Source organism: Selaginella moellendorffii, unplaced genomic scaffold (assembly GCF_000143415.4).
Source record: "Selaginella moellendorffii unplaced genomic scaffold, v1.0 SELMOscaffold_44, whole genome shotgun sequence".
In the NCBI taxonomy this organism is placed as follows: domain Eukaryota; kingdom Viridiplantae; phylum Streptophyta; class Lycopodiopsida; order Selaginellales; family Selaginellaceae; genus Selaginella; species Selaginella moellendorffii.
Window position 1 is genome coordinate 1,544,383 of NW_003314305.1, and position 17,091 is coordinate 1,561,473.

At 47.0% G+C, this 17,091-nt stretch overlaps 6 protein-coding genes across 7 annotated transcripts; 4 read left to right on the forward strand and 2 right to left on the reverse strand.

Annotated features, from left to right (window-relative positions):
• Positions 1–105: 105 nt before the first annotated feature.
• LOC9648193 (probable mediator of RNA polymerase II transcription subunit 26c) lies at positions 106–2,371 on the forward strand. Its single transcript, XM_002980291.2, has 9 exons — positions 106–796; positions 934–1,002; positions 1,109–1,191; positions 1,250–1,302; positions 1,385–1,464; positions 1,524–1,563; positions 1,674–1,882; positions 1,961–2,045; positions 2,104–2,371. The coding sequence occupies exons 1-9, from the start codon at positions 425–427 to the stop codon at positions 2,244–2,246; spliced, it is 1,134 nt and encodes a 377-aa protein (XP_002980337.1). The 5' UTR covers positions 106–424; the 3' UTR covers positions 2,247–2,371.
• Positions 2,281–5,847, reverse strand: LOC9647829 (anaphase-promoting complex subunit 2). Of its 2 annotated transcripts, XM_024685370.1 has the most exons (16): positions 5,632–5,847; positions 5,486–5,572; positions 5,219–5,417; positions 4,884–5,161; positions 4,761–4,832; positions 4,473–4,702; positions 4,009–4,428; positions 3,751–3,952; positions 3,512–3,700; positions 3,334–3,453; positions 3,190–3,278; positions 3,062–3,143; positions 2,816–3,010; positions 2,690–2,758; positions 2,498–2,627; positions 2,281–2,447 (listed from the first exon to the last, which is right to left on the reverse strand). In XM_024685370.1, the coding sequence occupies exons 1-15, from the start codon at positions 5,830–5,832 to the stop codon at positions 2,508–2,510; spliced, it is 2,553 nt and encodes an 850-aa protein (XP_024541138.1). In that variant the 5' UTR covers positions 5,833–5,847; the 3' UTR covers positions 2,281–2,447; positions 2,498–2,507. The 2 variants fall into 2 exon arrangements, with proteins under 2 accessions (XP_024541138.1, XP_024541139.1); XM_024685371.1 differs by lacking the exons at positions 2,281–2,447; positions 2,498–2,627; positions 2,690–2,758 and having other exon boundaries at positions 2,839–2,997.
• A 224-nt stretch (positions 5,848–6,071) lies between these two features.
• On the forward strand, positions 6,072–7,463 carry LOC9648194 (stomatal closure-related actin-binding protein 1). The gene is made up of 8 exons (XM_024685340.1): positions 6,072–6,173; positions 6,375–6,427; positions 6,593–6,618; positions 6,788–6,907; positions 6,957–6,963; positions 7,069–7,144; positions 7,205–7,354; positions 7,408–7,463. The coding sequence occupies exons 1-8, from the start codon at positions 6,072–6,074 to the stop codon at positions 7,450–7,452; spliced, it is 579 nt and encodes a 192-aa protein (XP_024541108.1). The 3' UTR covers positions 7,453–7,463.
• A 1,294-nt stretch (positions 7,464–8,757) lies between these two features.
• LOC9647830 (GDP-mannose 3,5-epimerase 2) lies at positions 8,758–10,166 on the forward strand. The gene is made up of 4 exons (XM_002980293.2): positions 8,758–9,155; positions 9,224–9,317; positions 9,394–9,523; positions 9,599–10,166. The coding sequence occupies exons 1-4, from the start codon at positions 8,758–8,760 to the stop codon at positions 10,099–10,101; spliced, it is 1,125 nt and encodes a 374-aa protein (XP_002980339.1). The 3' UTR covers positions 10,102–10,166.
• A 3,043-nt stretch (positions 10,167–13,209) lies between these two features.
• LOC9647831 (RNA-binding protein 48) lies at positions 13,210–14,246 on the forward strand. The gene is made up of 7 exons (XM_002980294.2): positions 13,210–13,253; positions 13,311–13,394; positions 13,446–13,526; positions 13,587–13,726; positions 13,792–13,931; positions 13,987–14,046; positions 14,100–14,246. Exons 1-7 carry the CDS (start codon positions 13,210–13,212, stop codon positions 14,172–14,174), a joined length of 624 nt encoding a protein of 207 aa, XP_002980340.2. The 3' UTR covers positions 14,175–14,246.
• Positions 14,189–16,993, reverse strand: LOC9647832. Its single transcript, XM_002980450.2, has 3 exons — positions 15,990–16,993; positions 15,561–15,938; positions 14,189–15,506 (listed from the first exon to the last, which is right to left on the reverse strand). The coding sequence occupies exons 1-3, from the start codon at positions 16,981–16,983 to the stop codon at positions 14,194–14,196; spliced, it is 2,685 nt and encodes an 894-aa protein (XP_002980496.2). The 5' UTR covers positions 16,984–16,993; the 3' UTR covers positions 14,189–14,193.
• Positions 16,994–17,091: the final 98 nt, after the last annotated feature.

Sequence of the window (17,091 nt, forward strand, 5' to 3'; positions counted from 1 at the left end):
TTCACGTGGCGCTCAACACTACACGCGGAAATTCGCCGCTCTCCGTTGACTAGTCAGCAATTTGGTCCTGGACCGTCGGATCTAATCGCCACGCGCGCTGGGCCGTCGGATCAAGAACAATTCCATTAGCCCTAGGAAGCTTTCCTCTTCCCTCTCTCTTTGTCGCGTCAGTCCTGGATTGCTGATCGATCCTTAGCTTAGGTATCGGGAGAATGAGAAATCTGTGACGGATTCTCTCGCGAGGAGTCAGGTCTGCGAGGGATTTGATTGAGCGAGCATCGCATCGAGAAAATGCGGAGATCCAGCTGGGGAATCGCTGGCCTCTTTCGTGAGTGGAGATTCTCGCTGTTCTAAGGTGGGCAAGGTTTCTTGTTCCAGAGGGGAAGTTTCGGGCGAGGAGCTCCTCTGGGATTTCTTTCTAGCCATGGGCGGAGGAGAGAAATTGGAGTTTTGGCGATCTTTCTTCAGGGATTTGGAGCACGATCTCTGGACGGTGATCGACCGGGGCATCGCGATCGCGGCGGCGGACTTCCCCGACAAGCTTAGGGAGAGGCGCGATGGGATCGCCGAGAAGCTATTTCAGCAAATCGCTTGCCGGGCGGGGCCGATCGAGGAGGAGGAGGAGGAGGCCGCGGTGCTACGGGGATCGGTGAGCCGCCACAGCGAAATCTCTCCAGCCATCACGGCGTGCGATCACGAGTATGGGAATTCCGTGATGGACATGGGCAGTGGGAATCGCGAGGGCGATGTCAAGGAAGTTTTCAAGATTAAAAAGGAGCTGGTAGATCTTGATAAGGTATGCAAGGATTTCTTCTTCTCCCTCTTCTCTCCATTTTTTTTCATTCTTTCCTCTCCTTTCTCTCTCTCTCTCTCTTCATTCTTCTTGCTCTTTCTTTTTGCCTTTGTCCTCACGCGTTGTCTCCCTTGTGACAGAACGATGACGACATTTTAGAACTTCTTGTGCGATTGACAGATTTAAATCTCTCGATCGAGACTCTGAAGGTAAACAAGAGAATTCGTTACTAGGGGGATTTTTTTTCTTTCTTTCTTTCACTCGAGAAGCTCTTGGGATTCACGCGGTTGTTTTATTCTTTGATATGTTTTCCAGGCGACTGAGATTGGCAAGCCTGTGAACAATCTGCGGAGACACGGCTGCGATCAAATAAAGTCGGCCGCCAGGAAACTTATCCGGTAAAAAGAAGACAAGCAAAGAGTTGAGGATGATGGATCAAAGTTTCTTTCACTGCAGATCGTGGAAGGCTGTAGCCGACGAATGGGCCAAAAGTCTAGACGACGTGCAAGGTCTGCTAGTTGCTCTTGCAAGTTTTTGTTTTTCCTCGTGTTCTAGAGTTTGATTTGGAAACGAATTGTGGTTTTCTCACAGGAAACGATGAACAATGCACACCGGCACCACCACCCATTGACGAAGACGAGCTCTTCGCGACCACTTTCGAGATGACAAAGGTTTGCAAAGAATTTTTCTATTCCATTTTCTGAGCGCTCTTGTTTGGATATGATCGCAGCTCATAGATCTCATGGATAATAGCATGGATAACAACATGGGTGAGTTTCATATCCTTGTCACACGAGATTCTTGCCGCCTCATGCGTTACGTTAATGGAGTGACTCATCGCTTTTTCGTTTTTGTCTTTCTTTTTTTATCGTTTCCTCAGCGACGGGGTGCTCGATCTCGGCGGACGAATCGCCACTCAACTCATCGAGCCGCGCCTCGCACTCACCGATGCCAGTGTCCCCATTTTACAATAATTCTGGGGACCACTTCCGGCCGAGCGGACTTAAACATGCCAGGAAAGATGAAAGGAAGCCACCGATGCTGGATGCCTCCTTCCACAGAAAAAAAGAGAGGCCACAGCAACAATCGGTACAGTTTGGTCGCTAAAGACTAGAATTCCTTGGTCTTCTCACACTCTCCTTTGTTTTTTCTTCGTTTTTTCTCCAGAGACGAGAAAGTGATCATCCTGAGAATGACAAGCTCGCGGCCGCAAAACGTAAACTGCAAGAAGGCTACCAACGAGCAGAAACTGGTAATTTCTTTTGCTTTTTCTAGTTCCCAACTTTTTACGTTTTGTTTCTCTTTTTCAGCTAAGAAGAACCGGACTGTTCAAGTCATGGATTTGATGGATCTTCCCAAAGGAACGGGAGGGCCAAAGGCAGTAAAACGGGCTCCCGGTGGAACGAATAACAGTAATAACAAGCCTCCTCACGGTTTGCCACACCGAAGGTGAAATTCTGGCAAATTTTTCTACGTGTAGCAGGATGAGAGACAATCTGTACAATAGTAAAAGAAAAAAGATTAAATATACAATCTATGCTCTAGACCAAAGCTCTAGAAGCTAGAAGTTTTAATAAACTTCCTAGACTCGTGGAGCTTCTCAAACCTCAGAAAGAAGAAAGGATTTGATTGGAAGGGTGATCTTCCCAAAGAACTGCGTGAAACTTTAACCAACTTTATCCCTTGGAAAGAACAAAGGCCTACCTTTTGATTTTCATTGCTTCCGCCGGTAGACTCCCTCTCTAAATTCCAGCTTTTCGTCGGCGATCAAACTTCCAAGGAATCCCTGTAGCTGCTGGAGTGTCTTGTCGTAGGGAGGATCCGAGACAAACATCTGCTCGACATCATATATCAAACACTTTAATCTATGACATAGAACTTGAGGAGGAGGAGTACCTTCAGCATATTGTGGATCCGATCCAGCGGGAGAGATTCCAAGTTTGTAAGCATTCCAACGATGTAAGACTGGATCAAAAATGTTAGACACCGATTATATGGATGAAGAGAACAAGCTCTACAAACCTCGTAGACGTTCATCTCTTGCTGCCATTGATCTTCCATGGGTGTTACGGCACTCTGCCCGTCCTCCTCCTCGAGCAGCGGTACAGCCGCTTCTGTTGGAGCAGACGCCCCTCTCTGGCCGCCATCGCCAATAGTCTCCACTACCTGATAGAAAACCTCACCATCTTTGTCTCCGTGCGATTCTACAAGAACACCCTGTGTCCCAGCTTAACAAAAGTTACTATTTTGATGGAAGAGTAAGCTCACCTGATTGATCCACAATACAATCCGCCGTCTAAGCGTTGTGACGGGGATTCCAGACGCTGCAGCTAGCTCCGAGGCTGACCATCTGCGAACCATGCATCAGAAGCATTGAAGAAATGGCTAAGACGCACCTGGAGCAGCTCTCAAACTTCAAAATAATAGACGCTTGCATTGGTGAAACCACAAACTGAGCCGAACGGTCCTCAAATTGGAGCTCCAGCTGCATTTGTTATCCTTCAGTATTTGCAGAAGGAAAGCGGAAATACTTTTCTCACCTTGACAGTGCCTAAATGTTTCTTCCACTGCAGCTTCCGAGGAGCTTTTACAGTGTGGTATTGCTGAGCATAGTCGTCTAGCAGCTTATCAACGAAGTCGGGAACTTGGAGAGTCTCCGTCTGTTACGATCCATGCAAAACATATCAGTACCAGATGAGAGTGAGAGCAAACGCTTACTTGGAAAGGAGGCCAGAACAGCGAGGAAATAACAGTGGCATCAACGTTGTGCAAAGTTAACTCCTCGCCTTTCTGAAACGTTTCCTGCGGTTTTCCTTTTGCTTTTATGTTCGAGTTTATGCGCTTAGAGTCCGCCAGATCCTTCAACATGATCTCGCAGCTGTGCATGTTGTTCTCTCCGAATCTCAGCTGTGGCACATATGTCAGACAGGTACAAAGGATAGCGCAAGAAATACTACCTTCAAAAGCTCGAGCGTTCGAATTTCCCTGTCAGTGTCGTAATCTGACTTGTTCAACAGTTTCTCCGCCAACATCACCCTGTATTCGTTGACAAAAAGCTCCTTCGAGCCATATATTCCCACCAACATACTGATAATATCCATCGATCTTCGACTCTTGCTAGTTCGTGATAAGTCGGCTTCCACAGGATCCGGCTCCCACCTATAACATGACAGTTTTTAGATGCGTCGGTATGGTATGATGTGTAGTTTAGTTACCTTTGTGCAGCAGCCCAAGCCTCTTCACCATCGAGTTCTCCCTCTTCATCGCTGTCCGCATTTTCTACAGTCGTAGTTCCCCGACTGAGTTCCTCAAGGAGGCCTTCTCCGCCACCTGCGACGGTCGTGCCACTTGTTGTTGCTGTGTCGTCGGTCAGCATAGTGACTATACAGCGAATTGTATCTTTCCTTCCCCGTAAGTACTCTCTGATAGGTTCGCCGACGGCCTCGAGAATTACTCCAGTCGGATCCATGGTTCTAAGCGCTTTGATAGTCGAGACATACTGTGTCAATATGTCCGTGGTGGCCGCTCCAGCCGTAAGAAGTCGTTGTTTCAATGCCAAACGAAAGGACTTTACGAGCTTGGAGTGTTCCCCGGTATTTGCAAGGCACTGCCGCAAGTCTTCAATAGCTGGAAGGCTGAGATGGACTCAAAACATTAGACAAAATAGCGTGTGACTTGCCTGTCAGGGTAGTCCACAATAACGTCAAAAAGTTCGCTGATTCGCAAATCACCTAGTGTTTCGTATGTAAAGAACTGAAGCCTTAGTCGCCATCTTATAATTCGCTCTTTGGAAAGATCTGAGAGTGTGGAGGACGAAGCCAGCGGCGAAGGAGTAGCGGGCAAAGGCGACAAGCTTGAACTCCCCGCGGAAGATTCCAGAATGGCACTTAAGAACCGCATAGGCACAGCCTACGCAAGTAAAAGTTTCAGAAAAAGAAAAACCAAAATGTAATTTTTTATATGCTACCTCAATCCAATGACGAATAGGTCCCAGGACAGGCTTCTCATAGCGCTTATCAGCTATGGAGTAGATTTTTTTCTGCAACCAAAGCAGGAGTTGAGTTCTCTAAATCGAGCTGCAAGAACTTACCTTTAACAGAGACAAAATCGCTGATGCATAAGCTTCCTCACATAAAGCAGCAAAACCAAGGTCTCTGAGACGCTTCACAACGTTTCTGACTGAAACCGAGTCCTCACTGACTTCTGTAGCTTCGGCTTCACCTTTGCAGGGACTTTCCACCCCAAGCACGTCCATATCTTCGACATCCGTAGAGGCCTCACAATCTTCGTCGTCAGAGTTGCAAGGCCGCTTCCGAAAGGATCCACTAAACTCTTCCAAGCGAGCGGTGAAATAAAGCTTTAGCAAATCTGCAACAAGAGAAAAGCAAAACTTTTTCTCAGTCCAAATGACAATGCTTAACAAACCTGAGAAGTACGAAGGTGAAGTCGTGAGAAGCAACGCAGTGACCGTTGTCTGGTGCGACGTAAGAATTTGAGAGCCATTTACGCTCGCGTTGGTTTCCAAAGCTTTGATCAACGCATTCAGACCATCCTCTTGAGAAACTTTCTTCGAGCATAGTTTCTCGAGTGCCACAGGTAGTGAAGAATGTATCCACTCGTTCAGCTGCAACGCAAAGAGGAAAGAAAAACAAAAAGAAATTTTCAAGCGTCAGCAATCCACGAACCACGAACCTGTTTGGTATCAGAATTTTCCTTGACGCTCAAAAAATCGGTGAAATGTGACCAAAACTCTGGAATGTAATTCTCTTTGAGTGATCTCTAGAGAAGCAAAACCTGAGGCAAGCTCACAAAATGCCGCTAGAAATTCCATCAAGTACCTCAAGCTCGTCCATGAAGTGCTGCATTACGACCTCACCGAGGCCACGCTCACACAGGAATCGAAGACTCCTCGAGACATCCTGCCCCTTGAAACCCGCCGATCCCTTACGCCGCCCCGGCCGCTGCTGCTGGATTGGAGAATCGAGAGCCGACGCGCAGTAGATCTTCCATGCCTGCGCGATCTCGCGAAGCTGGGCCATTCTCACTAAACCCTAGGTTAAAATGCCATCTAAACCCTAAAAAATTGTTATTAGGGTTTTAGTATAACAAATTAGTGACTAAGATGGAATATTTTACACAAGTTGTACTAGACACCTTAGCACGCCACCTTTGAGACCCGTCAGATTTGTATGCAGTGCGGCTGTGGGAGAATTATTGGATGCATTCTTCAAGGCGCTAAGATTTAAGGTGTGGAACTCTACGTGAAGAAGCGAAGGATATGGGTAAGAGCTGTGCTTTGAGGGCTACCTGTTCGTCCGAAAGCCACCAGCGAGGATCGTCTGTTTGTGGAGCGTGCGTGATTTATTGGATGATCCGGCGGGCAAGCTCAAGGATGCACTGAGTTTCACGTACTGCTGCGACGATCTTGTGCTCAAGGAGATTGAGACTCTGGAATCGGTCAACGAGATAGAGGAGAGCGTGGAAGAGTTTGTTTTTCTCTTTGACGGGGCCGAGTAAGAAAGCCTTCTCATGGTCACCAAAAAGGTTGTCCGCAGGTCTGCGTTTATGGTGTTTTGTACAGGTCATGGACATGGACTACAAACTTCAAGCTATCCAACAACAATTTGACGTGAAGTTAGTGGAGGTTCTTAATATCTTGCACTAGGATCTTAAAGTGGATATTTATATACACCAAACAAGCCTTACTATTGCCGAATTACAGTGCAACTAAGAAAAGAGGTGACGAGTCTCTTTCAAGTTTATGAGCTCCACTTACCTGTGATATGTATGTCTGTGCAGTTGGATATTGCAAAACAAATGCGAGAGTTTATCGTGTTGATGGTACTGAATGTCTGAGATCTTTGCTAAGCTTATCACCTGTGGACGAGCAAGCAACCGATCTATCCTACTGCAAATTCCAATGGCATCGGATCTAGCTGACGGAACTCATATCGGGTGAAGAAATCTCTAGGCAATTTCTACCTGTGTAAACAGGTGCTGTTAAGTCACAATACGCTCCGGACCCGTTTGATGCTGGAAGAATTTTGCGAGTGGATATTACTCTACCAGATGGAGCGAAAGAATTTTTATTTACAACTGGCCCTGATGATCCAGGTTCATAGCTTATTCCCATTCAAGGATAACACATCTCTTTCTTTTCCAGCCCTTGGGTTAGCAAAGAAGGGCGGTACAGAGTTTAATGTTAGTGATGAGAAGATCGTTTTTTTATGAAGGAACGAAGCTTTTCGTTTTTTCAGGTAGTCATTGTACAGCAGAATGGCGAGTACGCGTATGAAGCTCCGTAAAGGACTGACAACGAAGATCAAAGAGAAATACGCTGCCGGCAAGCAGGTAAGCTTTTCGAACTCTTTGAGCGAAAACAAGGATATTGATCGAAAGCTCATTTTGCAGCTTTGTGGAGCAAGAGGTGGCGGACAGATCGCTCCTTTCGCCATGTTTTGGCTTGTGAAGCGAGGCCTGACTTACATGCTTGGATTTGAGTCCGAGCGCGAGCGAAACGCTGCGATCATGCTGGCACGAAGATTTGCGTTTGATTGCACTGTAAGAATTCTCTTCCTGTTGGTTTGCTCCTAAAGTTTTCTTCTCATTCGCAGGTGATGCTAGCCGGCCCAGGCGATCGATCACCTATAGGCACATAAACGAAGTGAAAAGAGAGAGAGAGAGAAAAATTCTCGCTTGAGCTGTACAGGATCATCAGATAGAGATTATCTTCGTGGGATTCACGACACCCATCGCAAACAGTATATATAGAATGATCGATCAAAGCTTGAATTTTCCTTGGATTGGTAGGAAGGACAGATGTATCTTTCTCCCATCGTAAATGAGATTCTCTCGAGATTCCGGGTACGCTTTCATTCGAAAACGTGACCAACCGACTTCTCGTCCACTCAAGGTTGATTCTCTGCTTTGTTTTTTGTCCTAGCAAACGTGAAGATAGAGCCCGGAACCGAGACGACAGGCAGGCTAGAAGTCGATTACTCGGCTCCAAAGGCGGGGACTCGCAAAGACAACGAACTGGAGGTCACGACGGGCATCCCTCCGGAAGTCGAAAGCGACGATGAAATCGTTCGTTTCTCGGATGTTGAGACCATGGTAATCTAGAACACTCACAAATTCTTCGTTATCCTGTTCTGCAGATACTAGACATAGGTGACAATGAACACTCCGCAATCCATGGCTTGTGTGTGTATTACATAGAATCAAAGCGTTTCTATGGACAACATCAAATGACCATTCTAAGGTTGGAGCAGAGTGTAAACGCCGTGATGCAACGGTACCTCACTCGTAAAGGCGCCATTGCCATGCTCTACGGATACCACTTGAAGTATCTCATGGTGGCCAACGAGGTTTGCAAGAATGGCTGCTTTTCAGCTTCACGCTTGGCTAACACTTTGCACCCAAGGTTTCGATCGGTAGACGGACGCAAGGAAACGTCATTGATGTCGATCTCGCACAGGAGGGCCCGGCAAACAGAGTTTCCAGAAAGCAGGTTTGTAGTTTCCAAGTTTCTGTCGCAGCTCTCATGGCTTTTGCAGGCGAGCATCAAGATAGACGAAGATGGGATTTTCCATCTAAAAAACCTGGGAAAGGTTTTGTACGTAGTTTTCACTGACGCGCGATCCTGAGCTCTAGCTGCCTAATCGAGGTCCTGAAATTTACCATCTGCGTGGAATGTTTTTACCTTTGGTTTTTCACAGGTGGGGGTTTTCGAGATGAACGGCTAACTGCGAAGAAAGCTCGTAAGAAAAGTAAATTCGTTGGTAACTTGAAGTCCTAACTCATTACCTAAAGGTGTATTTTTTTCCACAAAAAAAATAAAATCGTGGAAAAAACTTTCAGTTTTACCTTTTTTCCTTGAAAAAGGTAAGAAATTTTTTCCTATTTTTCCTTTCGGCATTAGCATAAGTAGGGCTGTGAAGAGCGAAAGGATAGAAAGGTGTGTAATGGAGTCCTTTGGCGCTTACACCGTAGGAGCCGAGCTAGAGCGCGAGGCGTATTGGCCGCAAGCCAAGCTCCGGATTTCCATCTCCGGCGCTGGAGGATTCATCGCCTCACACATAGCGCGGCGGCTCAAGGCGGAGGGACACTACGTGATCGCGTCCGACTGGAAGAAGAACGAGCACATGAGCGAGGACATGTTTTGCCACGAATTCCATCTCGTGGATCTGCGCGTCATGGAGAATTGCCTGGCGGTGACAAGGGGCGTGGATCACGTCTTCGATCTCGCGGCCGACATGGGCGGAATGGGATTCATCCAGTCCAATCACTCTGTGATTCTCTTCAACAACACCATGATCAGTTTCAACATGCTCGAGGCCTCCCGGATCAACGGAGTCAAAAGGTAGCCTGTGATGTTTCTAAGTTGTTCTTCCCAAGGATTTGGAGCTCACTCTCTTTCTTGGCTTCCAGATTTTTTTATGCGTCCAGTGCATGCATTTACCCCGAGTTTAAGCAGCTGGAGACTAACGTGAGTTTGAAGGAGTCAGATGCATGGCCGGCAGAGGTATGAAAAAGAAAAAAAAAAAAAAAAAAGGTTCTTTTCTTTTGTGGGGAATCTAAAAACAAATTGCACTTTGCAGCCCCAAGATGCCTATGGACTGGAGAAGCTGTGCACTGAAGAGCTGTGCAAGCACTACACCAAGGATTTTGGGATCGAGTGCCGCATTGGACGATTCCACAACATCTATGGACCCTTTGGGACCTGGAAAGGTGACTTCATAGATTGAGATCTTCTTCTTTCTTCTTTAGCTTGAGTGGGAGTAACTGAGATTGTTTCAATACCAGGTGGACGAGAGAAGGCTCCGGCTGCGTTTTGTCGAAAGGCCCTGACTTCCACCGATTCGTTTGAGATGTGGGGCGATGGAATGCAGACGCGATCGTTCACCTTCATCGACGAGTGCGTGGAGGGCGTCTTGCGACTCACAAAGTCCGATTTCCGGGAACCGCTCAACATTGGAAGCGACGAGATGGTGAGCATGAACGAGATGGCAGAGATCATACTAGGATTTGAGAACAAGCAAATCCCGATCCGTCATATACCTGGGCCGGAGGGAGTCCGCGGGAGAAACTCGGAGAACAGTTTGATCAAGGAGAAGCTCGGATGGGCTCCCTCGATGCGATTGAAAGATGGGCTGCGTATCACTTACTTGTGGATTAAGGAGCAGCTTGACAAGGAGATTGGCGAGGGATCTCAAGACTTACTTACGGGTTACAGCTCCTCCAAGGTTGTGGGAACTCAAGCTCCAGTCCAACTTGGGTCTCTCAGGAAGGCCGATGGAAAGGAGTAAATTCATAACATTTTTGGAGCTATGCTCCGAGTATCAAAAATTTCAATATAGTTTCGTTTTTTAAATTGGAAGAATATTCTTACCCTAAAGGTATGTTTGAGGGAGAAGTAACTTGCGAGAGGTTGCGTCTCCAGGACGATCGATCGGGACATGGAGCTGTTGGCGTAAGTGAAATCTCTGCTTTTCTTGGCTTTGGCCCTCATTCCAGCTCTGGAGCTCTGTGTAGCATCCCGCGACATGATCGGGGATCAATCCGTGGCCGATTATCTCCGAGACGTGAGGAGCCGATTGAGCGAGCACCAAGCTTCGTCCGTGTATAACCTCAAGCAATGAAGCAAAAGTAAGCGATTGTTTTTCTTTCTTTCTTTCTTCCTGCCTTTATTCTTGTTTGATCTCAAAGGCTCTCTCGTTTGATCTTGTATAGTTGTCTTGGACGATTCAGAGAGCTGGAACCACGTTAGAATCGCTATGGAAGCTGGTAAAATCATCGAATTCCAAAGCGATAAATTGCCAGATTCTAGACTTTGTTCTAGAAGCAGACACGAAGATTCTTTCGAGTTCTAGATTGAGAACCTTTTTGTGCAGGAGGAGCTCAAGAACAAAACGAGAGTATTTGAAAGCCGAGGTAGCAAAACAAGAGAGTCGTTCAAGAAAAGAACCAATGCGAGGAGGAGCTTATTCGCAAAGTAAGATCCCCTGTAAACTTTGGCTTGTGTGTTTGACGAGCACATCTCTCCAGTTTGTGGCCTTGCTCAATTCACAAAAAGCCAAGCTTCGCGAGCTCCAATTGGCCGTTCCAACACCGTCTAGACGATCAAGTAGCAGAGACGATGACGAAGAAGAAGAGGCTACCGACAGAGAAGACAGTGGTGACGAAGAGGATGATGATCAATCCTCCATTAGAATGGCGGCATCTCCCTCTCTCAACAAAGTATCTCCCCCAAACTCAAGCAACGAGAGATCGTTCCCGAGAGTCCCATTGCTCTGGAGAGTTCATCCACAGCAACGAGCTTGAAGCAAACTCCTCGAGACGATATTGATGCTACGGAATTATACCAGCATGAAAAAGGAAGCTTTTATAGTTCTAATACTATAAACTCTGTAAATATGTCTCAAATTTGTTATATATTAATTGATCGAACCCTTATATATCTTTCCTTTCCAATATGAAGTTGATCTGGTTATCAATGTGGCATTGAGTTCAAGAGTTTCGCATAAGAAACCTTTGAAAGTTGGCGGCCTGGCTTTGAATCTTGCTCATTGCGGCTGCCCTGGTGGGTTCCCTGAACAATCTGTGGCTGCTATGTTGCATTTGTGTGCACATTGTCTTATTGGCTACAAAAGATGGCGTCTTAATATGTTTCCATGATACAACCCTTGATAACACTACAGATGCTGAAAATCATATGGAGTTTGCAGATAAAAAATCCACTTACGAATTTGAATAACTGGACACTTTGTCGGTAAGTCAACACCTTTGACTTTGGTTTACTACATGTGTTTTTATATTTCCCTTGGGACACTCGACTTTACATTGAAGGAGCTTAAAACACTTCGACCCAAGTAGAGGTACCAGGATTATAATGGTAGTAGTGTCAGAATTATATTATATGTTTGTCATGATATAACCAGATAATCACATTTGAAGAATTTTTATCCATTGCACTAAACGCCCCGCAGACTGTTGGCATCTATCCTGAATCAATCGCTAGGACTTTATCGATGCACTGAGTTTCACGTACTGCTGCGACCCTCTCCTGCTTCCTCTTTTGCAGAAGACACGCAGATTCCAGAGTTTCAATCCCCTTGACACAAGATCGTGGAAGAGTTTTGTTTTTCTCTTCAAATGATGGGAGCGAGTGGGAAAGCCTGGTCACCAAAAAGGTTTCGCCTTTGATCAGCGAAGCGCAGGTCTGTGTTTATGGTGTTTCAGAACTTACTCGCAAACGACATTATGAGGCGTAATCCCAGATTGCAGCCAAGCCTGGATTACGATACTGGTTCTCACCGCCTCTCGCTGTCCATCTTCGACAGATGCTGCAGACATTATGAAGAAGAACAACGTGAACAATCTGAAGAATACTCGGAGGAGCCAAGATGGAGCTTCAAAGTTACTGATGATGATACGGTTTATCTAGGAGAAGACGAAGACTGTGAAGATGTGTTGAAGATTTTTGTAGCTGCCGCAGAGGTCAAGAACATCAAGCCACTTATTGTGGACAACCTAACCAAGATCGACTTTACGTCACCATGTCATGCATGGTCAAGCGGAGTACGTGACCGAGTACATCGGCAGGCTTTACATTGAGGCGGTCAGGGATGCGGAGAAAATAACGGTTTACAAGTGTGGTAGTGCATGGGAGTCTTACTGCCGATACTTACTGGGGATTCAAGTTTGTGTCAACTGGAGGACCTGGTTGCAGAAATCATCAACATGAAGGGGCATGTCACAAAAGCCCGCATAGATACGTTCGGCCCTCAATCAGATTGATCAATGAAGTAGTAAACAGTGGTGCGATCTTGTTTATCCCGCAAGTGTACTAGTATAGCATGGTGGAGGGGTGATCTGGATGACATGCATCCCATATGCTGAAATGTATGAGTGCAGTTCAAGCGATTTCATGAACTTGGTGTTTGTGAAGGAATGGATTCCCGAGCCCGAACTCATGCATTGGAAGCTACACTCTGTTGCAAAGACTCACCTCCATTGGACGTGCCCGAGAACTTCCTACCGAAGAATTTCGTTCAAGACAAATATTAACAGTTTAAACCAACAAAAGGGTTTAAGATTATAATGTTTATAAACACCATAAAATCCTAGGTTATAAGATTTAATCTCAACCATCAAAAGGTACTAATACAATGGTGTTTAAATTTTTCTCAAAAAATACTTTTTTAATTATACTTTTTTTTGTTTGTCTCCGCGTCGTCTTTCTTGAGCGTCAAAAACACGTTTACCCCTAGCGAGGAGACGAAAGGATCTGTGAACATAGCTTGTATTGTATTAAACCAAAATAAATTTGACTTTTTGGTTTGCTTCCTAGAATACTTGAGGATATTCCTCAATCCAACGGTCCTAATTTGTTTGCATTGTTATGCTAGGGCAAGATGGAACGAGCTGTGAAAGTGTACACGGTCTGCGATGAATCCAGGTGAGTGAAATAGCCATCTTGTGAGGCTCTTGTTTGGATGAATTTTTGAGACACCAGATACATGCTTGTCAAGAACGTCCCGGCGCTGGGTTGTTCCAGCGAGCTTCTACAATTGCTTGGAAGTTTTGGCCACATTGAAGAGTAGAGTCTCTCGTTCTTTCTTTTTTCCTCGAAACCTTACGCGCCGTCCAGGTACTTGCTCCTGGATGACGAAGAATGCGAGCCTTACACCGACGTATACTGGATCAAGTTCGCTGATATCGCCCACGCACGGTAGCCTCGCTCTTTCCATTTCTCCATTCCTTCCCTTGCGAGTAACATCCTCAAACGCAGAGCTGCGAAGAGAAACCTGGATGATTTCCAGTTCTTTGGCAACCTGTTGCAAGTGAGCTACGCCCCAAAGTACGAGAGCTTGGCGGACACCAAGCACAAACTAGAAGCGCGCAGACTGGACGTCGTGGAGAGAAAAGCTGGTAAAGAAAGAAGAAAGAGATGAGTTTCGAAGAGAATGGAACATTCTTGACTCACCGCCTCCCAGTTCTCAAGGACGTGGATGTGAATAAACGATTGCGCCTCCAAACAGGACTGCTCGATCCTCTCGACGTTACACCGCTAGAAAGTTTCCAACCGGAGCCACACTTTCCTCTCTCAGTGGCCTGTGAAGCACCAATCCCAAAGGTAAGACAAGAGTTTCAAGCAACAATCGAAAACTTGTTGGTACCTTCGCTATCAGCACTTCTCCGAGCCATCGATGAATGCTACTGCGAAGAACGTCCGCGAGAAGCTGGATAAGGTGAGAAGTTCGTCTCAAATCACTCTGAGCGATTGCTATTGCCTGCCTTGCAGCTTTCCCAAGCTCCAGCCAAAGGCCATGAAGATCTCGTCAAGCCAGCCCCGAAGAAACCACGACGACGGATATGAAAACTGCGTGTCACCATAGCTAGCGTCTGGAGCGCATGGAGATCGCAAGAACCTGTCTCAATGCCAATGCCACTTCCACCATTGTTGGCCTCTCCTTGGCCTCCTTTGTCATGCACCACGCTCCAACTTCTGCCAGCTTTAGCACTGCTCTCTTGTCCGTGGCGTCGTTGCTACCACACCTCCTGTCAAGAACAAGGCCCAACATTTCCTCCTTTCCAGATTCAATCACCTCGCATGCCTGTCTTGCCTTGCTGCTCGATCTGTCCCCTATGACTAGCTCCATCACCAAGCCTCCGAATCTGTAAACTTCGTCCGCCTTGAGGCCGAAGTTGTGAGAGCCGACCCTCTTCACACAGCTCCTCCGCGAGCTTCCAAAGCCGGCAAGCTTTGCGTTCCAGGACTTGTCCAAGAGAATGTTCTCTGAGCTCACGTTGCCGTGGATGATGCTCGGCTCCACGTATGAATGGAGGAACTCGAGAGCGCTGGAAACCTGTACCGCGATTCTCAGTCTCGAGCTCCAAGCCAGTGTGCTAGCGTTAGAGAAGAGATGATCCGCTAGTGAACCGTTTGGGACATATTCGAGAACGAGGAAGTTTTCCTTGCGATTGAAGCAGTAGCCCGTGACGCCAACGATGTTGAAATGGCTGGCGCTGGAGATCACTAGGAGCTCGTCGCGTGCCAGTTTCGTCTTCTTCACCACTACTTGCTGTTCATCAGGTAGTTTAGCTCTGTAAACACACGCTCTGCGTCCCCTGGATATCAAGTTGCTGGAGCTAAACTTGTCGGTGGCTTCTCGCAAAACTTGTGGAGAGAAGACTTTAATGTTCTTTGGCAGCAACAATGGACGTTCCATCTCACGATCGTTGTCGTCGAAGAGCAAGAGCACACGCCGCATATACGTAAGAACGATCAATCCTGCAACGAGCATGCCTCCCAGTCCTCCACACACGGCTGCTATGATCACTGCTGGATCTTCCGGTGGCGAGAGTCCACCAGCAGGCTTTATCGTGTACTTCAGAGCCCAGCCCCGTCCATTCCCAGTTTTAGTTCGAAACTCGAGCAGCACTGGACCAGGAAAAGTTTCTCGAGGCAGCGAAGAGTATCTTCCGGTGTAGGCTCTCACTATGTTCGCTACGTCAGACTTGTCACCTCTGTAAACCAGAAGCTCGTCTTGGTTTTGAACTGTATCGAAACGGACGAAGTCGAGTTCCACGTTTGGGCCGTCAAGAAACCAAGCGCAAGTATGCTGTTCGAGATAAGTCGCGTTCTCGGGAGTTCCATCAGTTAAAACACCACTTTTTTCTGTCACTCTTGTTGTGCCGAAGCAAAATCCTGAAAGGAACAAAGTAAGTGAGCACTTCGGTGTAAGCAAGAAAGTCAGCTTACCAGCTTGATACGCGATGTCCCAGCCCATCTCGGTCAAGGTTGGGTTGTTTCCAGTTTTGAACTCGAGCAGAAACTCCGAAGTGTAGAGTTCCAGCTGGTGAGGTGAGCCAAGCCCGCTATACATTTTCTCCAAGCATGCATCCAAACGGTAGATATATATTGGCGCAAAGCACGAGTGCAAGTAGACATAGTCGACGTTTTTCACAATGGCCATGTAGTTTATCTTGACGCGTACCACAGCAGCCCCTGGCATGGTGACTCGCCATTCGCAATGCAAGCCGTGGCTGTAAGGTTGGAGTCCCACACTGTGGTTGACAATCAGCCCTTCACTTATAATCCCATGATAGTCATTTCTCTCGCTCAATCCCTTGCAATGTTCTGTCAAAGGTCCAAATGTTTAGAAGAAAGGCGAGAACGAGAGAGGCATACCGTATGAGTGAAGTGCACAAAGTTTCGTCTTGTCGCTCCAAATCTGTTGTACCATGTACCGGTAGCCATTTATCCCGCTTAAGTTCCAGCTGATTTTCCCGTCGTCAATCACCGGCTTTGCAGAAATTGATAAACCGGTGGGAGACGGACACAAGGTCGTGACTGTGGAAGATAGACTGCTGTGCCAGCCATCGAAGTCAGTGTTTGTTGCCATGGACACAGTTTGTGCGAGCACAGAGCTGATCAGGGAATCCAACTGGCCTTTATCCTTCGCATTTGGTGGTGAAAGAAACTCGTGATAATAACTCCAGAGGTTGCAGTATTCCGCCCCCCCTGGCTCCCGGGACCATGCCAGGCTTAACTCGGGACCAACTTCTTCAGCCTTGAAAAGTCTAAACCGCCTGCTGCAAAGAGATGTGCCGAAGTCTTCTGAAAAGGACACCTTCTCGCTAAAGAGAAGATGGTACACCGCAGTCTCATCTTGAGGGAGCACTGAACTGCACAACGGAGGCGTTTGAGACGGCGAAGAAGAGACGTTGAAAGCCTGGAGCATAAGTGAAGTGAGAGCTTCTCTGCTTAAGTTTGACGCCGTAGAACTCGAGCACTCCACCGTGCCAAGCGACACATTACTGGAAACTGGCTGACCGTTCCCATCTGTGTACTGCGTAGCAACCTTCCACCAGTTGAAAAGATCCGGCAGTCCATCACCACTTTCAACCGAGAGCGAGCGAACCGCATTTCGAAGAGCTTCCTTGGACTTGTCCTCCCACGGACCAAGCCAGATGAGATAGACCACTATAGGTTCCACGAGCAGTCTGCCTCCATGGTAATGGACTGCCGTTACATCTATGAGACTGAATGGTGGACTCGAACTCTTCGGAGTATCATCCGGCCCGTCGACGAGGAAACTCGTGCTAGAAAACTCTACCTTGCTAGAGCAGAGAGAAAGCAGCACCATGAAGCCGAGAAACAGACCAAGCCTGAGCAGCAGCATGACCCTGCTTCCGGAACTCGAGCAGAGAAAAGTGATCCAGTGATGTCCTGTACGCACTGTTGTTTTATAAGCGCGGCATCGGGGACTCAGAAGAAAGCTCCAAGTGGA

Coding starts and splice junctions, on each gene's coding strand:
- LOC9647831 (XM_002980294.2), top strand. CDS start 13,210: ATGGAACGAGCTGTGAAAGTGTACACGGTCTGCGATGAATCCAG. Junction 13,254..13,310: donor ACGGTCTGCGATGAATCCAG/GTGAGTGAAATA, acceptor TTGAGACACCAG/ATACATGCTTGTCAAGAACG. Junction 13,727..13,791: donor CGTCGTGGAGAGAAAAGCTG/GTAAAGAAAGAA, acceptor ACCGCCTCCCAG/TTCTCAAGGACGTGGATGTG.
- LOC9647832 (XM_002980450.2), bottom strand. CDS start 16,983: ATGCTGCTGCTCAGGCTTGGTCTGTTTCTCGGCTTCATGGTGCTGCTT. Junction 15,939..15,989: donor TTGTGCACTTCACTCATACG/GTATGCCTCTCT, acceptor GACCTTTGACAG/AACATTGCAAGGGATTGAGC. Junction 15,507..15,560: donor GGACATCGCGTATCAAGCTG/GTAAGCTGACTT, acceptor TGTTCCTTTCAG/GATTTTGCTTCGGCACAACA.
- LOC9647830 (XM_002980293.2), top strand. CDS start 8,758: ATGGAGTCCTTTGGCGCTTACACCGTAGGAGCCGAGCTAGAGCGCGAG. Junction 9,318..9,393: donor CAGATGCATGGCCGGCAGAG/GTATGAAAAAGA, acceptor TGCACTTTGCAG/CCCCAAGATGCCTATGGACT. Junction 9,524..9,598: donor ACCCTTTGGGACCTGGAAAG/GTGACTTCATAG, acceptor TTTCAATACCAG/GTGGACGAGAGAAGGCTCCG.
- LOC9648193 (XM_002980291.2), top strand. CDS start 425: ATGGGCGGAGGAGAGAAATTGGAGTTTTGGCGATCTTTCTTCAGGGAT. Junction 1,192..1,249: donor GCCGCCAGGAAACTTATCCG/GTAAAAAGAAGA, acceptor CTTTCACTGCAG/ATCGTGGAAGGCTGTAGCCG. Junction 1,564..1,673: donor TAGCATGGATAACAACATGG/GTGAGTTTCATA, acceptor TCGTTTCCTCAG/CGACGGGGTGCTCGATCTCG.
- LOC9647829 (XM_024685370.1), bottom strand. CDS start 5,832: ATGGCCCAGCTTCGCGAGATCGCGCAGGCATGGAAGATCTACTGCGCG. Junction 3,454..3,511: donor TGTTCTGGCCTCCTTTCCAA/GTAAGCGTTTGC, acceptor GGATCGTAACAG/ACGGAGACTCTCCAAGTTCC. Junction 2,628..2,689: donor GGATCCACAATATGCTGAAG/GTACTCCTCCTC, acceptor GATGTCGAGCAG/ATGTTTGTCTCGGATCCTCC.
- LOC9648194 (XM_024685340.1), top strand. CDS start 6,072: ATGGGTAAGAGCTGTGCTTTGAGGGCTACCTGTTCGTCCGAAAGCCAC. Junction 6,174..6,374: donor TTTATTGGATGATCCGGCGG/GCAAGCTCAAGG, acceptor TGTTTTGTACAG/GTCATGGACATGGACTACAA. Junction 7,145..7,204: donor AATACGCTGCCGGCAAGCAG/GTAAGCTTTTCG, acceptor CTCATTTTGCAG/CTTTGTGGAGCAAGAGGTGG.